Source organism: Malania oleifera, chromosome 9 (genome assembly GCF_029873635.1).
Source record: "Malania oleifera isolate guangnan ecotype guangnan chromosome 9, ASM2987363v1, whole genome shotgun sequence".
NCBI classification, from domain to species: domain Eukaryota; kingdom Viridiplantae; phylum Streptophyta; class Magnoliopsida; order Santalales; family Ximeniaceae; genus Malania; species Malania oleifera.
The window spans coordinates 14,826,007-14,849,092 of record NC_080425.1 but is presented as its reverse complement, the minus strand read 5'-3'; the positions used below and the strand labels follow the sequence as shown (position 1 = coordinate 14,849,092).

The following is a 23,086-nucleotide window of genomic DNA, read 5'->3' as shown; positions in this document are numbered from 1 at the left end:
TATCCTTTCTTGTTGGTCAGCCTCTCCACTCCTCTCTTGTCCCACATTGCCAAGAGAAAGAAATTTGAGGGGCCTTGCTTCTTGTAAAAGTCCTCCCTAGTCCTTACTACATTCTTATCCTTGCAAAATTGGACAAAGGCTCAAATATAATAAATCAATTAAATTCATTAATGGAATAAAATATTAAATATAATAAGTTAATTAATTAAATATAGTTAATTAATTGAAGCAACAAAATATAAAACAATACACATGTATACAATATTAAAAATAAAATTTTCATAATAATCGGTTTTTCAGTCTTTTCAGTCTGGTTTTTCTGTGAAACTGAAACCGGAAACTGGTTTTTATGAAATTCTAAACCAAAACCGAAATACCAAATCAAAATATCAAGCAGTTTGGTTTCATCCCAGTTTTTGATTTTCTAGTAAATTTTGTACACCCCTATATACAATGAAAAATTGGGGAAGGATTAATGAATAAAAATTTAGATTAAAAATGAGGGTTTTGAAAAAAAATCTAGTTGGTTTTATGTTCAGGGAGATCAACTGCAGAGGTTATATTTCTATTAAGAAGATTAATGAGAACATTTAGGGAAAAGAGGAGATTTGCACACGATTTTTGTTGACCTACATTAAAAATATGACAGAGTTCCAATGAAAATTTTATTGCAAGTTTTAGAAAATAGGGGATTGGTGGTAGGTACATAGGTGATAGGTGCCATTAAAAATATATGTATGATCCGATAATGACTAGTGTAGGGACAGCAAAGGGGAATCTAGGGAATTTCCAGTGACTGTAGGTTGAGGGTTAGCTTTGAGTTCTGTTTTTTTGCTTTATTGCATAACTAGACACATCCAAATGAGGTTTCATGGTGTATTTCATTTTCGGATGATATTATCTTGGTATATGAAACTAGAAGTGAAGTAGAAATTAAAATTGAAATTATGGAGAGAGATTTTGAAATCTAGAGGCTTCAATATAAGCAAAATTAAGACAAAAATACATAAAATGCAATTTTCATAATTCTAGGAGTTATTGTTGACATAGCCAACTGCTGATCCTAAAATGGCACCCAAGGGGCGGGGGGTGAATTGGGTGATTAAAAAAATATTCATTTTAAGACTTTGAATGAGAAATCAGTTCCTTAGAATCCTTGTATGATTAAGATCCTTCTATTAAATAGTCAAGTAATCGGAGAATGTATATGATACTAAGATTAAATGTAGACAAAAAACCATACATGATAGAGCAACACAAGATTTTATAATGGTTCAATCGATTGTGACCTACATCCACTTGCAAGCAAACTTGCTTGAGATTTTCAACTAAGCTTAAATAAATCAAGTACACTAAGTAGCTCACACTTGGTAGGACAACCTGTCCTTAATAGATTCTCTCTTCCTCTCTTTCTTGGCTAAAAATCCTTGCAAGTGCAACCTTGCACTTCCGGAGACCTGCCCTTTTCTTCAGGTAACCTAGCCTTTCAAAATCAAGAGAAATTAACAAGAATTCTCAGGTTCTTTTCTAGATCACTTGGAAAAATTCTATATGAGAATTTGTGATACTAGAGATATTTAATTATTTATGATAATCTCAACCTATTGAGAAAATTTTAGATGATACGGTAAGCACAATAATCAGAAATACAATTATCAGAGAATTTCTTGCAGTAAAAGATCTTCTGAAATCTTTTAGCATGAGAGTATGTATTTTTATTCCATTTCCATGCAAACTGAGTCCGGAATTTATAGTACATGAAACTTTTCCTTATAATAAATCTAGAATCACCGTGATTAACTGAATATGATTATTAATTTAAGTATGTTGATCTCTTGAAAAATAATGAATCCTGATAATACATCTCACAAGATCCATTCTGATCATATTACTAATAAGGGCATCTTACAATGCTTCTTATTGTGCTTTTCTTGTAGATGTGTCATATGACGCTTCTTATTCATTCGTCTTATGGAGCTTCTTATGCATGCTTCTTATGGAGCTTCTTAGTTCTTATGCATATATCCCAAGATTTTTCTTAAAAATATTTCAGATATGGAGATTTGTTAAAGCACTAGATGCTGGTTTGTCATACATCAAAATATCTATTTCCAACACCAACAAATTTCTAGTATTAATAGATTTTGTTACTTTATATCTATTATGCAAGTAGGAGGAGGAAGTGAAGAAGATGTAATACATAGAATCAAAACATGTAGGTTAAAATGGGTAAGTGCAACATTATAAAAAGAAGTTTTAGATGACAGCTATGTTATGTGGATTGGAACTTTGAGCAACTAAAAACACCATATCCAACACGTGAATGGGTTTAAATGAGAATATTGAGATGGATAAGCAGTATACTCTAAAAAAAGTATAAAATGAGCACATTTGGGGCAAGCTAGGTGTCACGGTGCTATGTTCTTGCACCTGTGACATAGGCCAAATGGCTTGTTGGGCAACTCTGGAAGGATGTGATGTTCATGTAGGATGAGTTGGGAATGGTACTTTGGTTAGCATGAATTCAATTATGGAGATGTCATTGGATGCATTATGAATGTCATTATGATGTCATGGTGGATTTGGGTAGCTGTCATGATGGCATTCTCAGGCTGTGGTGTATGATCATTAGATGCAGTGATGGTTACTCATAATGTGATGGAAAGACTTTATTGTAGGGTAACACCAAGTGAGCATCCTACCTCTAGTGTCTTTTTGAGCACTAAGTGAGAACCCAAATGAAATTTTTGGTTACTGCATTTGTGGGTTTTAGAAGGAAAAAGGATAGGGCTGCATCATAGGAATGTGGTTTTTTTTGCAGTATTGTGAGGGTTATGGTTGGATTGTAATGCACATTTCTTTTATGGGAAGAAGTTAAATTGTCCATTGGTTTGGGAAAAGATTTCCTACATGCCATCATTGTGGTGTGTTGTTTATTGAGATTTGCAGGATGGGCTTTTTGGATGTTTAGTGAGATTTGCAGTATTTGATGGCTTGATTATAGGTGATGTGGTTTTTTGTTTGCTTCTTTTTTCATTCTTTTGTTTTGCTTTTGGTTTTGTTTGTTTTTTTTTTTCCCATTTTGTTTTCCCTCGGATTTTCTACTGGGAGATCTTTTATTCTCCTTTCAATGTATTCTTAATCTATTAATGAAATTTATTCTTTATCAAAAAAAAAAAAAAAGAGCACTCTAATGAGGGCTCAGGGGTGGGCTCTTGACATCCTCGAGGGGTGTCTTGGGTGTCCATTTGAGATTGGGAGTCCCAAGGATGACTCATTGGAGAATTAAGTTGCTGGTCAATCTTAATTTGAAGGTTGAGACATTCTCTTGTGTGGCCCTTGTGCATACTCCATGGTGGTGTAGTCTTATACTAGATTGGAGAATCAAGGGATGTTGAATCTTTTTATGTTTGACTTGATTAGTGTATGGCTTCACTTCCACTAGCTTCAGTTAGTTGGTGGTAAGTGATTGGTGCTCTTACACAAGGATGAGAGGGATGGGAGTTACTCTTAGTGCTTATGGAATGTGAATTTAACACCCTTACTATTTGAAGCATGGTTGGAAAAAGAGTTGTCATGCCATGAGACTTGACTACTAAATTGGACATTGGGAGTGTTTCCATGAATGAGGATGAGTAGGGTTGGAAAGGACTCTCTGTAGTCTTGTTGCCACGTGGGCGTGACTCCGTTATATTTTAGCAGATTAAGGTAAGATTGATTCCTTATGGCCTTTTAAATTTGTTGTGACAATTGGTATTGGAGTGTGTCTCTCCTTTGAGAATTGAAACAAGATTTTATACTGTTGGCATCAACTCCTATGTGGGAATTCTATATATGAGATTGAGTGGGGGGAAGTGTCAATCTAGCTTTGGGTGGGTATTGGTCACTCTCTCCCATCTATTTGTGTGGCTTGTTAAGTGAATGGGTGGAAGTTGGCCTTTGGTGGATACCGTGGATTATTGTGCGAAAATCAAGATGCTTGATGGTATGGGTACCCTATGCCCTTGAAAGGGGGGACGGGGTTTGGTTGGAGGGGACTAAGATGACAAAATTTTCTCATGCCCTTGATGTGGGTATTGAGGCCGCACTATAAGATTTCTCCTATTTTGATTGGCACTTGGGGTTGGATGACAATTGGCAACCTGTTGTTCTGTTCTTGTTACATAGGCAGAGGCAATATTCTTGATATAATGGAAGGGGACGAATGTTGGAGTTTGGTTGAAGGTTTCCTTCATTGAACTTGGGAAGGTTGAACCCCATAAAGAGAGGTGAGATTCTTGGATCTATATGAAAGAAAGAGTTGAGAAAGCCCTAGGAAAAAAATAACCCCCGAGCCATAAGAGTGTAGCTTTGTGCTGGTCATAACATTGACGGAAACTGAGTGGGGTGTGGACTCAAAAGGGAATGGCAATTTTGCTCAAAAGATTTCATTGGAACCTCAAGAGGTCCTTATGATTTGAGTTTGAGTGGAAACATGGATGGGGACTGCATTTGTGGATTTGGCAAATGAACGCTTGTGGGCCATCAACCATCGAGCCTTATAAACCAAGCAATCCACTGTAGTATTGTGTGGTCCACGAGAATCTTGGGTACGCTAGTGGAAGTTTGGGGATTGTAGTCCCATATTCTATTAGATTTTTAAATTTGGAGTCTTTGGGATGTGGAGTTATCCTTGAAGTGTAATGGTGGGAATGAGCCTCAATGGTGTATTAGATGTGGGAATTGTATCCATTAGTGATGAAAATTGGAATAATAAATAGGGAAGCCTTTAGTATTATAACCTTTTGGGAAAAGGGGATATAGGATGAACTTCATCATAGACTAGGAATTAGGAACAATCTCCAAGTTTGGTGTATTTGGAAAGGATCACAAAGATAGATTCTGTGAAAGGAACCACAATAGAATGGCGTTTTGTGTATGAAGTTTCCTTGGGCTAAACTACGTTGGGTCTTAGTTAACTTCAGAGCTAAAGTTGACATTGGGAAAGGAGTTTGCTTCTTTGAATCAGATAACGAACCTTCTACACTCTTGTGAGGGAGTTAGGGTTTTCTGAGGGATAAGGACGAAGTGCAGATCCTTATCAAGGATTGGTGAGGTGGAAATCTGGGAGGAATGTTTTCCTTCTTTGGAACTTGTGGTAATGATTGATATCTAGAAAACTTGAGCAATGCTCTTGGATGTTGTAAATCTAGAGATTAGGATGTTGTTCTTTGATAGTTAGGATTTGAGATTGGAAGAGGGCTTTGTGTTCAAGAAAGTGTTCCATGAGGGTCTTTAGATGGTATTGTGTCTAGAGATATTTCAAGAGATAATTTAGGCTAAGGCCTATTTCAGAAATGGAGACAAATCAGTATGCTGTGTAAAGATGGTTTGCAAAAGCTCAGTTTTCCCAAAAGCTCTTACATAGGGTTTATGGAAGTTTTAGTAGAAGATAGATGTGTGTTAACCAACAAGGACATTGATAAGATGGAGTGGGGAAGATGTCACGGTGCTACATTCTTGCATCTACGACACAAACCAAATGGCTTGTTGGGCAGCCTTGGATGGATGCGATGTTCATGTTAGATGAGTTGGAAGTTGATCTTGGTTAACATGATCTCCATTATGGTGATGGCATAGGACACATTCTGAATGTCACTATGATGTTGTGGTGGATTAGGATAGTTGTCATGATAGCGTTCTTGGGATGTGATGTATGATCACTAGACCCATGGATGGTTACTTGTGTCTGAATGAGAAAGTGACGAAAAGACTTTATTGTAGGGGAAACACTGAGCGGCCTACCTCCCCAAGTGTCTTTTAGGCACTAGGTGAGCATCCTATGGTGCTCAAAGGCAGGCTCTTGACATCCTTGAGGGGCGTCTTGAGCTTTTGCGTGGAATGTGGAGACCCACGGACGACTCATTGGAGATTTGGAGAATGAAATCACATGTTCCTCTAGACTTGGAGGTTGAGACATACTATCTTGTGGCCTTTGGTTATAGTCGTGGGTGTGACATCTCATACATGATTGGACTATTGAGGGACATTGATATTTTGTACTTTTGGCTCAAGTAGTGTATGATGTCACTTCCCTTAGCTCTAGCTAGTGGGTTGTAATGGTGCACATACACAAGGATCGTGCTAAGGGACAAGAGTTACCCATAGTGCTTACGGAATGTGATTCAACATCCTTACTTTTTGAAGCATGGTTTCTTTGTGACTATCTCAATTGGGACAAGAGTTGTCATGCCGTGAAACTTGATCACTGAGTTGGATGTTGAGGTGTTACTATGAATGAGGATGAGTATAGTTGGATTAAGGTTGCGTAGCTTCGTGGCTGCATAGGATGGTTCCTTGTGGCCTCAGATATCTACTGCCCCGTGACACTAGATAGATAAACAATCTACAAATTAAGGCAAGGATGGTTCTTTGTGTCCTTGGAAATCTGCTGCTCTGTGACACTAGGCATAGCTCTTGGAAGGGTGGGTGGATAGTTTGGGCACTTGCAATTTTGTTCCATTAAAACTTGAGTAGGAAAGAGTAGTTAGTTGATGTTTGTTAGATTCTATATGAGGGGGAAGGTACTAGAATATATTGGGCTGAGAGAGCACTCAAAACTTTCCACAGATAGTGTCCCTGATTGTACAAATGGTGGAAAATAATTTATACATTGACCCCACATAGTGGGACTGGAGCTTGGTTGTTGTTGTAGTTGTTGATGTGGTAATGCATTAGTAGCTCATAGGAACTAAGAGGTGAACTGGTATTGGATTGTGTTTTAATAATTTGACCTGGTTGGAATAATTGATGTTTTTAAAAAATAAATCTTGGCCATCTTGAACTTCTTTTTAATCAGTAGTTAAAAAGGTCAGCCCAAGGCATGAAGCTCTAGTGTATGCTGGGTCTGGGGAAGGAGCAAACTATGATTGCGGCCTTACCTTACATTTTTGTAAGATGCTGTTTGCATATCTTGAACCCGTGACCTTCACGTTGCATGGCGACAACTCTACTATTGTGCAAAGGTTCCCCTTCTTTTTAACCTGTGGGTCCTCTGAGAAAATTCTGAGACTCAAAAAAGTAAAAAGTACAATGAGATGAGATTATCATGAGCATCCAATTAAAGGGAATTTCACATGTGCCTTTTTAACCATCTAGATCATTGCAGCAGATGAGATAAATTAAGATGCTTGTTGCTTAAAATATTTAATTTTTCTGTTAAAAGTATTCTGTTAATTAATTTGGAAGGCTAGTGAGCAAAAAATGGATTGGTTTAGAAAAGGAGGTGATAAAAATACAAAATACTATGATCTGCTTGCTATTCTATACAAAAGAGCTCCTCACATTGCTGTATTGCTGTTCAACGAGGTATTCATGGCATAGAAGCAATACTGAGGTTCGCCTGTGGAGCTTTAAAAATGCTCTTTTGGGGTTAATTGCTGAGTAGATCTCATCTTGATGTTTGGAATTGAAGCCTCACATGTCCTGTTGATGGAAGCTGTTGAAGTGACTGTTCAAATAGGTTGAGTGGTAGTAATAACTACTGTAGAATTTAAGGGTTATAAAGGACTCTGATGCAGGTACTGTTGGATTCTATTCGGAGTACAAGGTAAAGTTGTCCAGTATGATTTTGTGAAGATAAGTAGTAGTGGAGTTCTGAAAGAGGTGCAGTTTGTCATGGTTGAATTGCTTAATTTATCTATTTTATTCCCATGGGAATGGCACCAATTAATAGTTATAAGGATCCCCACACCCAGCCTTGAATCCATCTTGGTTGTGTTCCTGATTCATGGCTCTCTTTGCATCCCAGATTGCAATCTTAACAAGATCCTAATTTTACCAAACGCAGCATATTCAATTAAAATGAAGGAAACAAGAGAAGTTTGAAGATACAGAGAAAATCAGATCATGAAATAGTTTCAAAGAAAAGAAGTAAGAGAAAGTAATTTTTTTTTATATGCATCTAATGCAATCTTCCCTAATGCCATATTAAATATTTAGTGAGTGACCCTAGTGAACACCATGATCAAAAATAGAAAACGACCTAACTGACAACCCCCTGGATGTTGGGACTTTGGAACATGTCCCTGCATGCATACCTTGACCGGGATTGTACTGTGTGCTAATGCAGCAAACATCAGGGATGATTGTCCAATAAAATTTCATAAAGTACTTCTAAGCTTGTTGCAATGCTGTTACATTGAATTGCATTTTGCGGTTTTTTTTTTTTTTCGCAAATGAGGTTTGTTCTTGTCTCCCAAATGAGATAGCAGATTGTGAATGTAGTTCCCATGGGGAGTTGAGCCATGGCAGTTGTCATTACGGGATAATTTGAGAGTTTTAGGGGGAGAAAGCATTTGATTAATGATTATGCTAATATGGATTAATTGGGATAATTTCTCCCTTTTTGTTTATATGGTGTCCAAGGGATTAGACTTGTTTCTGTCCATCCATAGATATTTGCTCATTCTCACTGATTTATTCTGAAAGAAAAAAAAGAAGGTATGAATTATTGGTGGTAATGGCAAATGGTTTGTTGTCACATTGATTCTCTTAGCCAACAAGCTTCCCTTGAAAAATGATTATTCTGGCTGTAGTTTCTTTCTGCAGTGTATTATGATTTTTGGGATTTGGTGTGATGGTGCAGGATCCCTCAGTCATGAAGCTAGGGAGGCATTCCTCTCTGCTTTAGTTTCAGAAGGTTTGTATTGGTTGTGAACTTAGATTTGTTTTATTTGCTCAGTTAAGAAAAGCTGTGCTAACATTTATAATGACCAATAGTAGGTATGAACAAAATGCTACTTTTACCTTACAGGACGTGCAGAATGGATGGATAAAGGACATAGGAAATGTCTTATCCTCTGGCATCGGATTCAAGACTGGGCTGACACTATTTTATGCTTTGTATGTTGAGAATGTTGTCTTGAGAATAAATTGCTGTTAGTATTTAGCATTTAATTTCTTTATGATTTGCTTGCATGTTTGATCAGGTGAAGGATAATGGGTTGGAAGACAGTGTAATGACAGTTGAGGAAATACGTTCAGGGACTGAATCTCGAGGAACAGGTATCTTTGGATGGCATTTAGTGCTCATATGAAGTAAATTTTGAAAATGATTTTGGTTACTCCTGCTATCATGAGAATGTTGCTGTTGCTATTGGACTGTTATGTAACGTGAGATGAACTGTGGGAAGTAGGGGCTCATTTGGTGTACCATCCTATCAAATGAGATGATTTTATTTGTTTGGGACTGTTCAAAAATTAATTTTCATCCAACCTCCACTCTTCTGCTTCAAGTACAATGCTGGCAGTAGAATTCTAGGAAACCATTGTGGAATTTGTGTTCAGTTTTTTGAAGTGCAGAAAAAATCAACTGCATGGTTGGTTGTAAGATCATTAAATTTGATGCTTCTATGACCATCTTTCTGCCACTTAAAAAGCATGTGTAGGCTTTCCTTGACCTTCAACTGAGGTGCTCCTAGTTAGCTTTAAAACCTCAAGGAAAAGGCTGCAAACAGCTTGCTTTCCCCTCATCCACACCCCCCCTCCGGGGGCCCCGTGCACCTCCAGGACCTATTGTGTATACGGTATAACATATGTCGTACCATAATGTTGTCAGTTTGCATAGAAAACTCCATATTATTTTTAGGCCTTCGGAGAAAAGATTAAGTTGGGTTTTTTGTTTAGACAGCTTGGAAGCAAATTAACCTCGTTTATCAACTAATTTTTTATTCATTCTTTTTTGAAAGAAAGGCTCTCTCTCTCTCTCTCTCTCTCTCTCTCACACACACACACACACACACACATGCACAAAATGATTACAATTACCAGAGTGACTTAGGAAACAAAAAAGGAAAAAAAGAAAAATAGAGACATGCACTAGTTTGGAGCCACAAATTTGTATCCACTCTGCACCAAACATAGCTCAGATGACAAATATACAAATAAACTTCTTCTATGCAATGAAAATTAGAGGTTTTGTTGCAGAAAAGAAGGTCAAATAAAGCTTTATGTCCAGATGTATCATGTGTGTTCTTTGTTGCAGTGGTGAGACTAATGCTCATGTGTTTCTGTATTCCCTTTTCTTGGTTGTCTTTGAATTAGCTGTTTAAAGTGTTTATACATAGAAAATAAATGCTGTTTGAAGTGTTTGGGGAATAGGAATTGTAAGGTGATGAAAATACTTTGGAAGTGCATAACTTTTGCAGTTTTGTGGTGCATTTTTTCCCTTTTGGTTTGTTGTGGCGGGAGTCGTGTTTTTTTGGCACTTGTGCAGTTGGCTTCACTTAGTTTTCAGCATTTCATGATTTCAAGTGAGTGCCTTTAGTTCATATGCAAAGGGATTGGGGACCCTTGCTTCACTAGTTCCCTAGTCACCCCCCCCCCCCCCCCCACCCCACCCCACCCCCCACCCCTCCCCTTTCTTTAGGAGGATATTTTGCCCTTCTTTTTGTATTATTCATTCTTTTGACCTTCAAACCTTTCTGCCTTGGATCAACGGTAAGGTTACTCCTTCGTGATTGTTTGGTCATGGGTTGGAGTCCAAGAAAACGGTCTCTCTGCCTAAAAGTGGGGGCAAGGCTGGGTACACTGTGATGACCCTCCCTTTACCCTTGCGAAGTGGAGAGCCTTATAGCCTGGGATGCCCTTTTATTTTTTTTACCTTAAAAAAATTCTGTATCTGAAAAAGAAAAGGTTTTGTTTCTTTGTCCAGTCTTTTCTCTATCTATTTTGGTTTTGTTTTGTTTCTTTGTTCTTATTATTTTCTGAATCCTTTTCTTTTTAACTTTACTTCCCTATTATTTGTAGTGGAAGTAGTGTTTTTATTTTGATATTTGTTTGAAATACAGTGTTTGATGCAGTACAAATCATAATTCAATGGTTCAAAACTTGTAAATGTTTCAGCTTTTTTTTTTCAAAATTAATTTTGAAGCAATTGAAAAATTGTTTCATTCATTCAATTATATTTTCTGTGTATGATAATGTGAGATTCTGTCAAATTAGAAAATCTAAAATTTCACTCATCATGCCTCAGGCTAAAACCTCTCACCCTGACTCTGCTTGCTTTGTAGGAAAGTCTGCAATGCAGCATCATTTAAATTTCTACAAGAAAAACAGCCTGCCCCTTAATTTGGGAAAAGGAGAAAGTCGTGGTTCCTTTAGTAGATTGAGCCATGCTTATGAAAATGTTGAGAGCAACCATGCTAGTGAGCCTGCATTTCTATCTGTAAAAATTGATTATTTTGGGGTACAATCCAGCTTGATGGATGTCAAGTAGGACCATTAAAGTTTTGCATTATCAAATCCCAAGCATCATCTGGAAGTTTGTGGGAATGCATTACCTGTGAAAAAAGGCGCAAAGAAAAAGGTCTTTTGTTTCTTTGTATAAACAATGCATATCATACATGACTGATGCATGCATACATTTCCTTAATATTATTCTGCTGTTACGTCTTACTATTGGCCAAAACCAAAGCATTATTTGATTTGCACCATAGATTTTGCACGCATTGATGAAGATCTCTTTCTCATTCAGAGCTTCATGGAATGGATCGGACAGTTTTAATGCGAGCTCTGAGACTACTTGAGCATAAGGGGAGGCTTGCGATCTTCAAAGGAACTTCAGCTGATGATGAGGGCGTGAAATTCTCTGTTTAGTTTTTATACTTGATTGGTTTTTCTCAGATTTTAATTAGCAAAAATGTCATTGTCATGGGAGTACAAGCTACCTATGAAAAGATCATCATTAAAGATGTTATTGTTGCTACTTTCCAGAATAATATGGGTGAGCTCATTTTGACAAACTTCCATCTAGTTAAGCTGTGGAATGGTTGGAATCGATAGTATTTTTCAATATTCTCGCTCTAGTTAATTGGCAAATCAACATTCCATGACTTCTATTAGCATCTAACAATTACGGGTCCCTTAGTGCACCAGCTGATTTTTGTGGTCTGCACAATTCATTCTGCTGATTGATTCTCTGTTCAAATGGGAAGGGCGTAAGTATTGATATATTCTTTTGCACTTTTTGATGATGCCAAAGAAGCCTGCTTGTAATTTTCTGCTATTGGTTGTTGAGAGGCTGGCTTTTTTCAAACTCTAAAATTTCATGAGAAAAATAACTTAACGACCAAGGCTATTTTGCATTTGCATGGTGGTTTTGGAAGTTAAATTAAATGGCATTATGTCAGTCTGAAAACCAAGCTGGCCTCATTTCAAGACCCTTTTTTGAAAAAAAATTATTATTATTATTTTTTGCAGTCATGTTTTGTGAAGCCTACTGAGTTGTGGTTTTCTCAATGCTATACTGTTCACTCTCTTCATTAGATAATATTCAAGACTTATTTTAAAATAGGTGTTTAGAAAACAGCACAATCGCAGCCCTAGCCTCCTCAAAAGATTCAATTACCTATTGATGTTGGGATGTCTTTGTTTTCATTGTTCTAAAATTGGTACTCGTGAATCAGTTTTCAGGATGGTACTCTTAAACAATGCCCTCAATTATCGGCAGTTTGTGCCTCTGATTATGGTCAACGAACCCGTTTATTTTGGCCATCCACTTATGTACAAACAATTGAACCTCCAGACCCAAATACTTCATAAAATAATATCCAAACAACATCCTACCTAAGGCTGGCTCCTATGATCATCTTTGTTTTGTTCTATGGTGTTTACTAAAAGGGAAGAAGTTTGATCTCTCCAGCCTCATTTTGAAATGAATGTGGGCCAGGTTGCAAGCTACTCGAGTCATTCTTCCTTATGGAGGTGTGTTGAATCTTATTTTTGCTTGACTTGATATTATCACATCTTCTGAGTTGTTCATCAAACGTACTCGATATGACCCCTTAACCTCCACAATCCTAAAAAAAATGGACTATGAAAAACACGACCAGGGTTGGTTCTTGAAAGGAGGTAGACCTCAAAGAGCATTAGCAGCTGCACCTCCTCCTCCTCCTTTAGCTCAAGATCAAGGACCTCCTGCTGATACGCCTTCTTGGTTCATTCCCTTTCATCATGAATTCTCTACCTTCAGTAGAGACATGCGTTCCAGATTTCAAACCCTTCAGGAGAATGTTTCCTTACTTGATCAGCGCCTCACTCGTATCGAGCAATATCAGGCTAACTCATCTCGTGGTGTTGATTTTATGGACACTAGCTCTGCTCCTCGGAGTGATGATGAAGATTCTAAGGAAGGCAGTGAGGAAGGTGATGAAGAGGAAGATGATGACGAGGAAGGTGATGAAGAGGAAGCTGATGATAATGCTGATGACAGATGCTTGATTTGTCACTTTGTGTTGTATTAAACACTCTATGTATTAGCTTTGTTTGTTGTTGCTTTGTTTGTTCTTTGTTTTTGGTTTGGCTTGTAAACTCTATTGCTTACGCTCTTGTAATATGATTATGCTTGTTATGTGCTAAACCTCTTTGTGCATATGTCCCTCATTTCTATTTGATGGATGTCAAAGGGGGAGAAAATATTGAGCAAATATGATAAAACAAACATGAACAAATAAAAACATGGAAAATATGTGGCAAATATGTAAAGCTTATAAAATCTTGGCATATAGCATGGGGGAGTAAAAGCAAATATGAAAATGAACATAAGAAGAACAAGACTATAAAGCATATATGATGAGATGAATTATAATGCTAATACTCGATTGTGACTGATTTTTTGAACTTACTCATATTTGAAATCATCATTTTTCATATTTGTTAAAAGACATGCTTATTGTAAGGGGAAACTTTTTCAAAGGTTCTCTCATCTTTACTTCTTATTTGTCATCATTAGAAAGGGAGAAATTGTTGGTCTAACATGACTTTCAAATCTCGTTTTGATGATAACAAATGAAGGTTGATTTAACATATTGTTGTTAAGTAATGATGTTCCAAGAATGCTTAATTGGCAAAGTTCAAATTATCAAAGAAAATGCATGTTCAAGATCACCAAGGACCATAAAGTCACACTTATCTTTAAAGTGATCCAAAGGAAGCTCAAGTGAACCAAAATGATCAAAAACATGTGAAAACCTAAAGTTGACTCAAACTCAAGTCTAAGAGGATTCAAAGCAAAGACACCATGAAGACTTCAAGCTCAGAGTTTTTAAGGCTTTAGAATAAACTAAGTAAGTACTTCATATTGAATATCATGTGGAAATGTTTTGAAACTCATTAGGGTTTTTCATGGACTTAGAGACCTTATTTTAAAAACTCCAAAAAATGTTTTTTAAAGTAACAAAGCAAGAGAGCTAAATGTTTTTGAAAAATGAATAGAAAAACAAATCTTTTCTATTCAGGCGATTGAAGAATAACCTCAAGAGCCTGAAGAATTTTCTCAGGTGACTGAAGAATAAGTTAAGGCGCCTAAAGATTTTCTTGATGAATTCTGAAGAGGCAGTGTATCCTCAGGGAACTAACCCTTGTCACCTTAGTCGACTGACCCTGTTTTCAGTTGAAAAATCACTGTTTTAAAGAACCTCAGGTGACTGAACACTATTGACGGTTATATTTTTTAAAAGTTTTAAAATTCAAAATTAAGTTTCTTCTACCCCAAATTTTGTAAAAACTTGAGAAATACTCCAAGTAAACTTGGACAACAAGAATTAACCTTTTTGAGCCTATAAATACTTGTTTTCACAAATCAAACTCATACCAAGCAAATGAAAATCTGCCCTCAAAGCTGAAAGCTCTCTTGTTCTCTCAAAGCTCTCTCTTGCTCACTTTTGCAATCTGAGAATTACTAAAATTGTGAGCTGTTGATCATTCTTCTATGTGCTCTACAATCTGAATTGCTGATTCTTATCTAAGAGAAGTAATCCGGTGAAATTGCTCTTGAGCTTCAACTCTATTTCTTTTGATATTTGATATTGAAGTATATAGTGCTTTCAATTGTACTAACCAGCTCTATTTTAGAGCATTCTTTGTACAAAAGAAACTTTTTTTTCTTGTTTCTTGTTTCTTTGACGGTTCAGGTGATTGGATTGTTGTAACCGAGCGTGGGGTATCGTTTGAAGAGGGGGTTCCACCCTAAAGGAGGGTTGTAATCGATTTGTTCTGTCTGGAAAGGAACGAGTTAGTGGAATCCTTAGGTGGTCTTGCCTAAGGCAAGGACGTAGGTTGGGGATAAGCCAAACCTCGTAAAAAATCTTGGTCTCACTTCCTCTACCCTTTTCTATTTAAATTTCAGCATATACAATTTGTGTTTCAAAGTGCAGGTTTGCTAAAAAACTAAGATTGAGAAGACCTTTTAATCTAAGTATGTTGGTTAATAATTTGTGAAAACCTTAAAGAGAGTACGTTGATTAACCGCTTGCGGAAATTTTGATTAAAAGAAGCGCTTAAAAAATCATTCATACAGGGCTACAAGCTGAAATAAGAAAGTGCTGCAAGCTTTCACAAATTGATTAAGCATTATATGATTGGTTGATTATTTATTGATTGGTTTGTGATTGTGGTTGAGTTGTTTGAGTATTTAAAATGAACAACTTCTTTGTGTGTTTGCTTAAGTATATAAAAAGCTAAAAATCTGTAAAAACACTTAAAGGAATTTTTATAAACCCAATTCACCCCCCCTCTTAGGATAACTCCTTGACTTTCAATTACTAAAAGACTTGGAAAATTCTTTAGAAGAAATAAGAAGTTTTCTAGAAAGCTTAGAGGTCCAAAAACTAAAAGAGGAGAAACAAGTAAAAAGGAACATAAGAATAAGAATGAACCCCCTACTTGTTTTTTTTTTTTTTGGAAAGAGCTAGAAGCCACCCACATAGCAGTCCCGTCCCAAGTTTATTAATAACCCTCACTTATTGCGGAGGAATATCGTGGAAACAAAAGGACACTTGGGGTTTACATAATAACCAATAAGACACCCCATACATCAAACCAAACAAAAGAAGAAAACAAACCTATACCAATACCAAAAGGAAACCAACTAAACATACCTTATATAAGCCGTACCTATCTTATCCAATATATACAAACTTTTGATAACTCTAGGAAGTTAACTACTATTTGTAGACAAACTATTCCTCCTCATGGCACCTTGTCAAGTCAAAGCATCTGCCACTTTATTCTCTTCTCTATACAAATGATTTATAGAAAAATCTACTTCTTCCAATAAAACAATAAGCTGCTCCCAAAAATCCCACAAATACCATAAAAAGCATTTACTGGATCTTATCCAATTTACTACAATATTCGAATCACATTCAATGTTAATACTGGTATGGCCTAATTGTTTGCAAAGCTTTATTCCTTCCATCTTTGCTCTCAATTCAGCTTCATTATTATAACAAGAACCAAAATATTTCGAAAAACCAAAAATATAAGAACCTGAACAGTCTCTAAGGATGCCACCACCACTCGCCGGCCCTAGGTTTCCCAAGCTGCTCCCATCCATCTTTAGTTTCAACCTTCCTTGTATCGATTTTAGCCATCTCACACCTTGCATAACTTTATTCTTTTTATTCACAATTTGCACTTCCAGATTTTGTAATATCCGAACATCGAAATCATTTAAATGAGCCATAACTGTCATGTTCTTACTCAAAACCCCCACCCAATTCTTAATGGACAACCACACATCTGTACTACTCTCCAATTTCCCCTCCATTCTAGTCATACATCTTCTTCTGCACAACCTCCAAACTACTAAACAAGAAATCAAACTCATCAATGTTCCCAATTGAGAGTATCGGGAAGTCCTATTAAACCACATTTGGACTATTTCTTTCCAACTTTGGTGCCTAAGGAAAGGTACACCTATCTCCACCGAAACCTTCCTCCATACATCAGCAGCAAGATCTCCCTTATTCAAAATATGCTCCACATCTTCTGATTGCCTCATCTCACAATAATCATATGCCGAAGCAAGTGATATCCCCACCATTCTCACATTTTCATCAATACTTAAGCACTCAAAAGTAGCCTTCTACATACATATAGCAATTTTCTTCGGTAACCATTTGTTCTAAACCCACTTTGCCTAATCATACTTTGAAGCTCTAACTCTGATAGCATCCCATGCCGAATTTGTATTAAAGCAGCCATTCTTTTCCGAAAGCCATAGCAGGATGTCCGAAGAGTTTCTAAGTTTTCCAACTCTTTCCATCACTTCTTCCGCTTTATTAAAACCCAAAATTCTTTGCAAATTTTCCACATCCCACACATTATTAATATCCAAATCTTTTAATCTAATATGTGAATTTGCACCATCTGGAAATTCTGAAAACAAAGGTCCCGAATTTAGAAACTTATCATATCATAATTTTACATCTCATTCTCTAACCTTCCTACGATAAACCGAACCAATCTAGAGCTAAAAGCCTTCCTAAATTCTTTGGCATTGGCCCAATAAAAGAATTATAAGAAATATCCAAAAGTTCGAGTGCTGAGGCATTGGCAACGGATGATGGAATAGGCCTAGAAAAGTGGTTTCTACCCAAATAAAAACGCTGGAGTTTTGGAAGAGTCGAGCCCATATCAGGTGGAAGGGTTCCTTGCCATGGGTTTAAAGATACAGAAAATGTAGAGATGGTCGATATATTGTATAACTGGATAGGAACAGTACCAGACAAATTGTTAGTTGCCAAATCAAGGAACCATAAATTGGAGAGACGACCAATTTTAGATGGAATGCTTCCTTCTAGATTGTTACTTGATAGCGTAAAGCCACTTAGAGCAGAAAGGTTCCCAAGAGGAGGAATGCTTCCAGTGAAATGGTTTCCGTAAAGACTCAGATATGCAAGCTTAGTCAAGATGCCTAGGTCGGCTGGAATTTTCCCTTCAAGTCTGTTACGAGTTACAAAAAAACTCGTCATCTCCGAACAACGAGTGATGTTGTGGGGGAGTTCTCCTTGGAAGGTGTTATTGTGAAACCAAAGCACTCTTAGGCGAAACAGTCGACCAATTTCTTGAGGGTTTTGTTAGGTTACCACTTACCTAAAAGTGAATATCAAATTTTAACACTCCTCCGCACGTGCAGCCCAATAGCACGTGAAGAGATAAAAAAAATAATAAATAATATCATAGAATAAAGACGGGCAACAAGATCAGAATCCAGGACCTCCAGGTAATCAGAACTCTAACACCATGTAAATATTTTGAGAAACCACCACACATTAACGTGGGTGTGGATACTACATTTATAATTATAAAAAATAATTACAATTAAATGATACCGTATGTATAATGGAAACTAATATCATAGAATGAATGAAATATCTACAATCACTAGGGTCAATGTAGCTATATTTGGGAAACCATGGCAGAATGATCTGTGTGATCCTCAACACTCCACCTGAAGTTGGAGTAGATATTGATCATACTCAACTTGCTCAGTAAATGGTTGAATTGTGTGGGTCGGAGTGCTTTTGCGAATAAATCCGTAGGCTGTTAACTTGTGGGTATGTGAATAGTTTGAATAACTTGGTTTTGGATCTTCTCCTGTACAAGATGGCAATCGATCTCTATATGCTTTGTTCGCTCGTGGAAAATTTGATTAGATGCGATGTGAATAGCTGCTTTATTATCACAATACAGCTTAATGGGTTGTGGATGAGCTATCTGGAGATTGTCAAAAGTTGCTTTAATTAAGTAATTTCACAAGAAGTTGATACCATAGAGTGGTATTCTGTTTCAGTTGAGAATCGTAAAATTGTTGTTTGCTTCTTGATTTTCCAAGAGATTGGTGATTTTCCTGGAAAAATACAGTAGTACACAGTAACAGATCACCGAGTATCTCTGCACCGAGCCCAATTGGAATCACAGAATACGTGTAATTGAATACCATTGCAAGCTGAAAAAAGAATTCCTTGCCCAGATGATTGTTTGAGATAGCGCATAATCCGACGTACTGCATCCAAGTGGGTCGTTCAAGGCTTATGCATGAATTGACTCAACAATGTATATCAAGCTTTAACAGGATGCAGCCGTGGAAGCTGTTGTTGGAGAGGATGATCGTCCTAAGGAAGGTAAGGTTGCAAATGTAAGGAGACAGGGAACCTACAAATTCTAGTGACGCCAGGTCTAGGAGTGTCACTCTCTCATAATGCCGATGACTGCATGCTACTCCCTGCCATTTGCAAAAATGAACAGAACCATTCCATGAGCTAAACACGCTGAAAGGATCTCCTGATATTTTCTCCTTAATGGCTAGCAAAGCCTCTCGATCCGTTTCATCCGAGAAGGCTAAAGCAGAGAAGTGGAAGAAAAAATTAAAATGGAATTGCAGAGGAGGTAAGAGAGAATGCGAGATAAGCTTTGCATCTTTTGCATCATATTCTAAGCTTGCAGTATAATTCCATTGGTAGATCTAACTAAAAATAATGTAGACAGCTATTGGAGATTCAGTGGGTCAAGCCACTGGGAGAAATGAGAGACAAACCACTAGTGCTTGTTCCAAGTCAGTCCACTGATTGATAAACCAATGCATGCGTGGAGGCTATTAATATTTATGCTTTTCAAGGCTAGAGAGAAATGAAAATGTTGGATTATATTTTTGGGTGCAGCAGGGAAAACGTGCATGCCTTTGTGTGAACAGGGAGATGTACATGTTTCAGTCAGGGTCAATTAAGGGTTATGTTTCCTGAAAGATGGAAATGCATCCACGGCTTTGAACAATTAATTAAGTTCGTCACGACTGTCAGTTTCATCCCAAGTTTACTGAAGCTGTCTCTACAGCAAAGTACTTTGGCCACTGTGTGAGATTACTGACCTACTCATATATGCCGCTTTGAATAATTTCATCGTACTATGCACCATCATGCATCAGAGCAGTAGAAACTCCTTCAGAGATGAAATTTGTTGGGAGTAGAAACAAGTGGGAAAAATTTACTTCCCAGCAAAAATTGTTAATTGGATTTTAAGAGCTGTTGCATGAGATCCTTTTAACAGCTTTTTACTTCCACATTTCTTTCTTTGTTTTTTCTCGTTTTTTTAATAAAAAAAAATTCCTAACATTTTAATTTGTCTTATGCATCTATGTAAGGCTGCTAGTGCATGTTGTCTGTTTCAGGCTTCAGCTCTTGCTTAAACAGTCCACTGAAACCACGAATTAAGCACATTCACTCCACTACATGAACTTACTTAATGTTAGGAAAGGAAATTAAATCGGTAGGAACACTATTGTATACTTAAAATAAGAAATGAGAAAATAGGAATTGACATCAAGATTTATGTAAAAAATTCCTAAACAAATTGAGGATAAAATCACGGGTGCATGAAAAATGTCATTACCATGTTGACTCGGAGCAGCAATGAGAAGACTAAATATAAAAAATGTCACTAATAAAATAGCCCATTTTCAAGTACATGAAAGATTAAAAAAGATGTCATTTTTTAAGGGGCGTAATGGTTTGCTCATCTGAGTTAAATCCCCGGGAATGAAGTGAGTAGATTATGCCGTAATGTCCCCTGGCCAATTGCACACCATATAGATATACTTTTTAGTGGTGGAACCCATAAAATCAAACCAAACAACAGTTAGCATACTACAACTTTTTCCTGGTAAAATTACGACTTAGGCATTTACTGTTTCACCCAATTCACCAATGCCGGCGCCCGGCGGCGCCCCATGTTCTCAAAACATGAACTTCACCGACCACTCTAATTTCCTAACTTGTATTTTGTCTTCATAAAATGGGCTTGAGAGGTTGAGCGGTTGACTTACTAAAGATCCAGTGCAGGCCAGGCTCTAGACATAGCCGAAATGTCTCATCTCTATTTATTTTCCTACATCTTTATAATAATATAAAACTAGTTAATTTATCTTTTAATTACAAATGCATTTATTAATCTACAATCCAACAAACAGCTTTTCATTTGCAATTTCACAGACAACTAGTGTCCAATAAAGAGGATTCTAACACTTCTAAACTAAAAGTATAATAATTAAAATTTTAATTAGTAATTATATTAACTATTATTTTTAATTTATATTTAAATATATTTATTAAGTAAAAATAATATAATATTATTATTTTTAATTAACAACAATCATGTTCTTACTATACTTGTAACATATTATTATCATATTTTTTAAATTACAAAATAGTCACTAAAATTTCTTATATTTACAAAACTGACTCTATATATAAATAATATCACTTACAAGTAATCAAAAAATTATTTTTCATTAGTTTTCAAAAATTAATAAAAAAAAGTAGTCCTTGAAAGTATCTATCATATTCTAGCCAACAATACTTTTTTTTATTTTATAAAAGTACTTATTTTAAGTGATAAGTATTATAAGCACTATTTTTAAGTACACCCAAATGGATGTAGTATTTAAAAACTCTTATTCAACTTAATTATTTAAGAAGCTAAAATAAATGTTATTCTAATTGGTTAAGCCCACTTGAAAAGGGTCCAACCACCGGAATATTAATCAATTCTTTCTTTTTTGACTAATTAATAATAATTTTAAAATTAACTAAACTCACTTAACAATGGTATTCCAACCATTAAATTTGTCCGACTCTAATTTTTAGCCAATCGAATGTTGATTGTAACACTTAAAAATTAAAATATTTTTACTTATAAATATCTTTGCCTCGTAAGACTTCATATAAAATTGGATAAATACTATTCAAATTCACACAAATTCAAATTTAATATCCAAATCCTATACTTCTAAAGAAATAATTATATGCCTACAAATATTCTCATTTCAAGGTCCCATTTATAAATTTAGAAAAAAAAAAAAAAATCCTAACAAAACCCTTTACATCAAGGGAAGTTCACATCTAGACCTAAGGGATGGATTAAGAAAACAGCGACTCAACCAATTCAAGAGCTAATGTAAAAGGAACATTTTGGGCCACAAAAATATTTTTTGTAGTTCCCAACTTGTTCTTGAATTAGAGAGCACATCTAAGCACACAAAATAACAAGCAAGATAGTGTTTGCACCTTCTTTAGTAATTTTTTACCAAAAAATAGTATTTGTAAAAATAAAGATTTTTACAGTGGCGTCCAAATCTTTCTTTTCTGTTTCTGTCCATTGACATTGAATTAAGTCTCCACTTATAAATCAAAACATTCATCTAATACTAAAGTATATATAATTCTGCATTTGCTAATGCATAGTTATAAAATCTTAGAAGCTATATTTTTTTGGCAACTTGTGTGAAGTTGGGAGTGATATAGCCAAAATTAATTCGGTATATCAGCCTAAGATCAAAGTCAAGGAACTACCATTACTATTCATTACAAATACCTTTAAATTAGATCAAAACCTTCCTCCTTCAAATAATTGACCATGAATACTAAACTTAATAAAGGTATAGCTTCCATTACTATGAAAGGAGTACTCCGAGATGAGGTAAGCATCTCATTTTTATCTATTTTTTCTTATCTTATAATCTTATCCTCCCACACTCCCTAACTTAAGCATCAGAGCAATCCCCCGAAATAAACCTCAAGTTCTCCAAGCCTCTCTTGTTTGATTCCTTGCAAGTGGTCGCGGTTAAAGACCAGTATACTCCAACCAGCCAATTTTAATTGGCAGCAATAGTTGGTACCATTGTAGAAAACAGTTGACACCAAGTCAAAACTTGTTACCAAGGTCAATCACCCAATTAATTCATTCTACCCACAAACCATCACTAGGTATGCCCCTAAAATGAATCTTTTAAAAAAGGAAGACATGTTCAGTATAATCCTCTAGACCTTGCTCCAGAAGCTGTTCTACTTGACTTTTTGTCCCTCAAAACATGAATTATTTTCTTCTATTAAATTTCAAATGCACATTCCTAAATCCTCTGTTTTAATCCCTTAAGGTGAACCATCACCTTATAATCATTTTTTCAAAAAATATATTTAAATGAACCCATTTGAAAATACCCAACCAATGGATTAGTCACATTTTTTTTTTCTTTACCAATTAATTAAACTTCAAAAATTATTAGACCCACTTTAAGAACAACCCCAACCATTAAATTTGTCAAACTCTAATATTCAGCAAATCATATTTTAATTAGAATACATAAAATTGAACATGTTCATTTACAATTACCTCTACCCTTCAATTTGAAATTTGAAATTCAAATTCAGGTAGATTTATACAAGACACTTTACAAAAATTATTAAAATTCATCTAAACTCACATTTAA

General features: G+C 36.0%; 1 protein-coding gene across 9 annotated transcripts in view; it reads left to right on the top strand.

Moving 5' to 3' along the window:
* The window catches only part of LOC131164310 (vacuolar protein sorting-associated protein 25), a 28,684-nt gene extending 16,851 nt beyond the window's left edge, over positions 1-11,833 (top strand). For 2 of the 9 annotated variants that reach the window (XR_009139247.1, XR_009139248.1), the window contains exons 5-9: positions 8,627-8,680; positions 8,795-8,883; positions 8,970-9,045; positions 11,052-11,347; positions 11,516-11,632. Coding sequence is in view for 5 of the 9 variants with exons in the window: in XM_058121409.1 (XP_057977392.1) it covers positions 8,590-8,680; positions 8,795-8,883; positions 8,970-9,045; positions 11,516-11,637 (378 nt within the window). In the remaining 4 variants the exon portion in view is untranslated. Of the gene's footprint in view, positions 1-8,589; positions 8,681-8,794; positions 8,884-8,969; positions 9,046-11,051; positions 11,348-11,515 lie in introns of all 9 variants that reach the window. The other 7 variants (XM_058121405.1, XM_058121406.1, XM_058121408.1 and 4 more) reach the window with 5 other exon arrangements.
* The last annotated feature ends 11,253 nt before the right edge of the window (positions 11,834-23,086 follow it).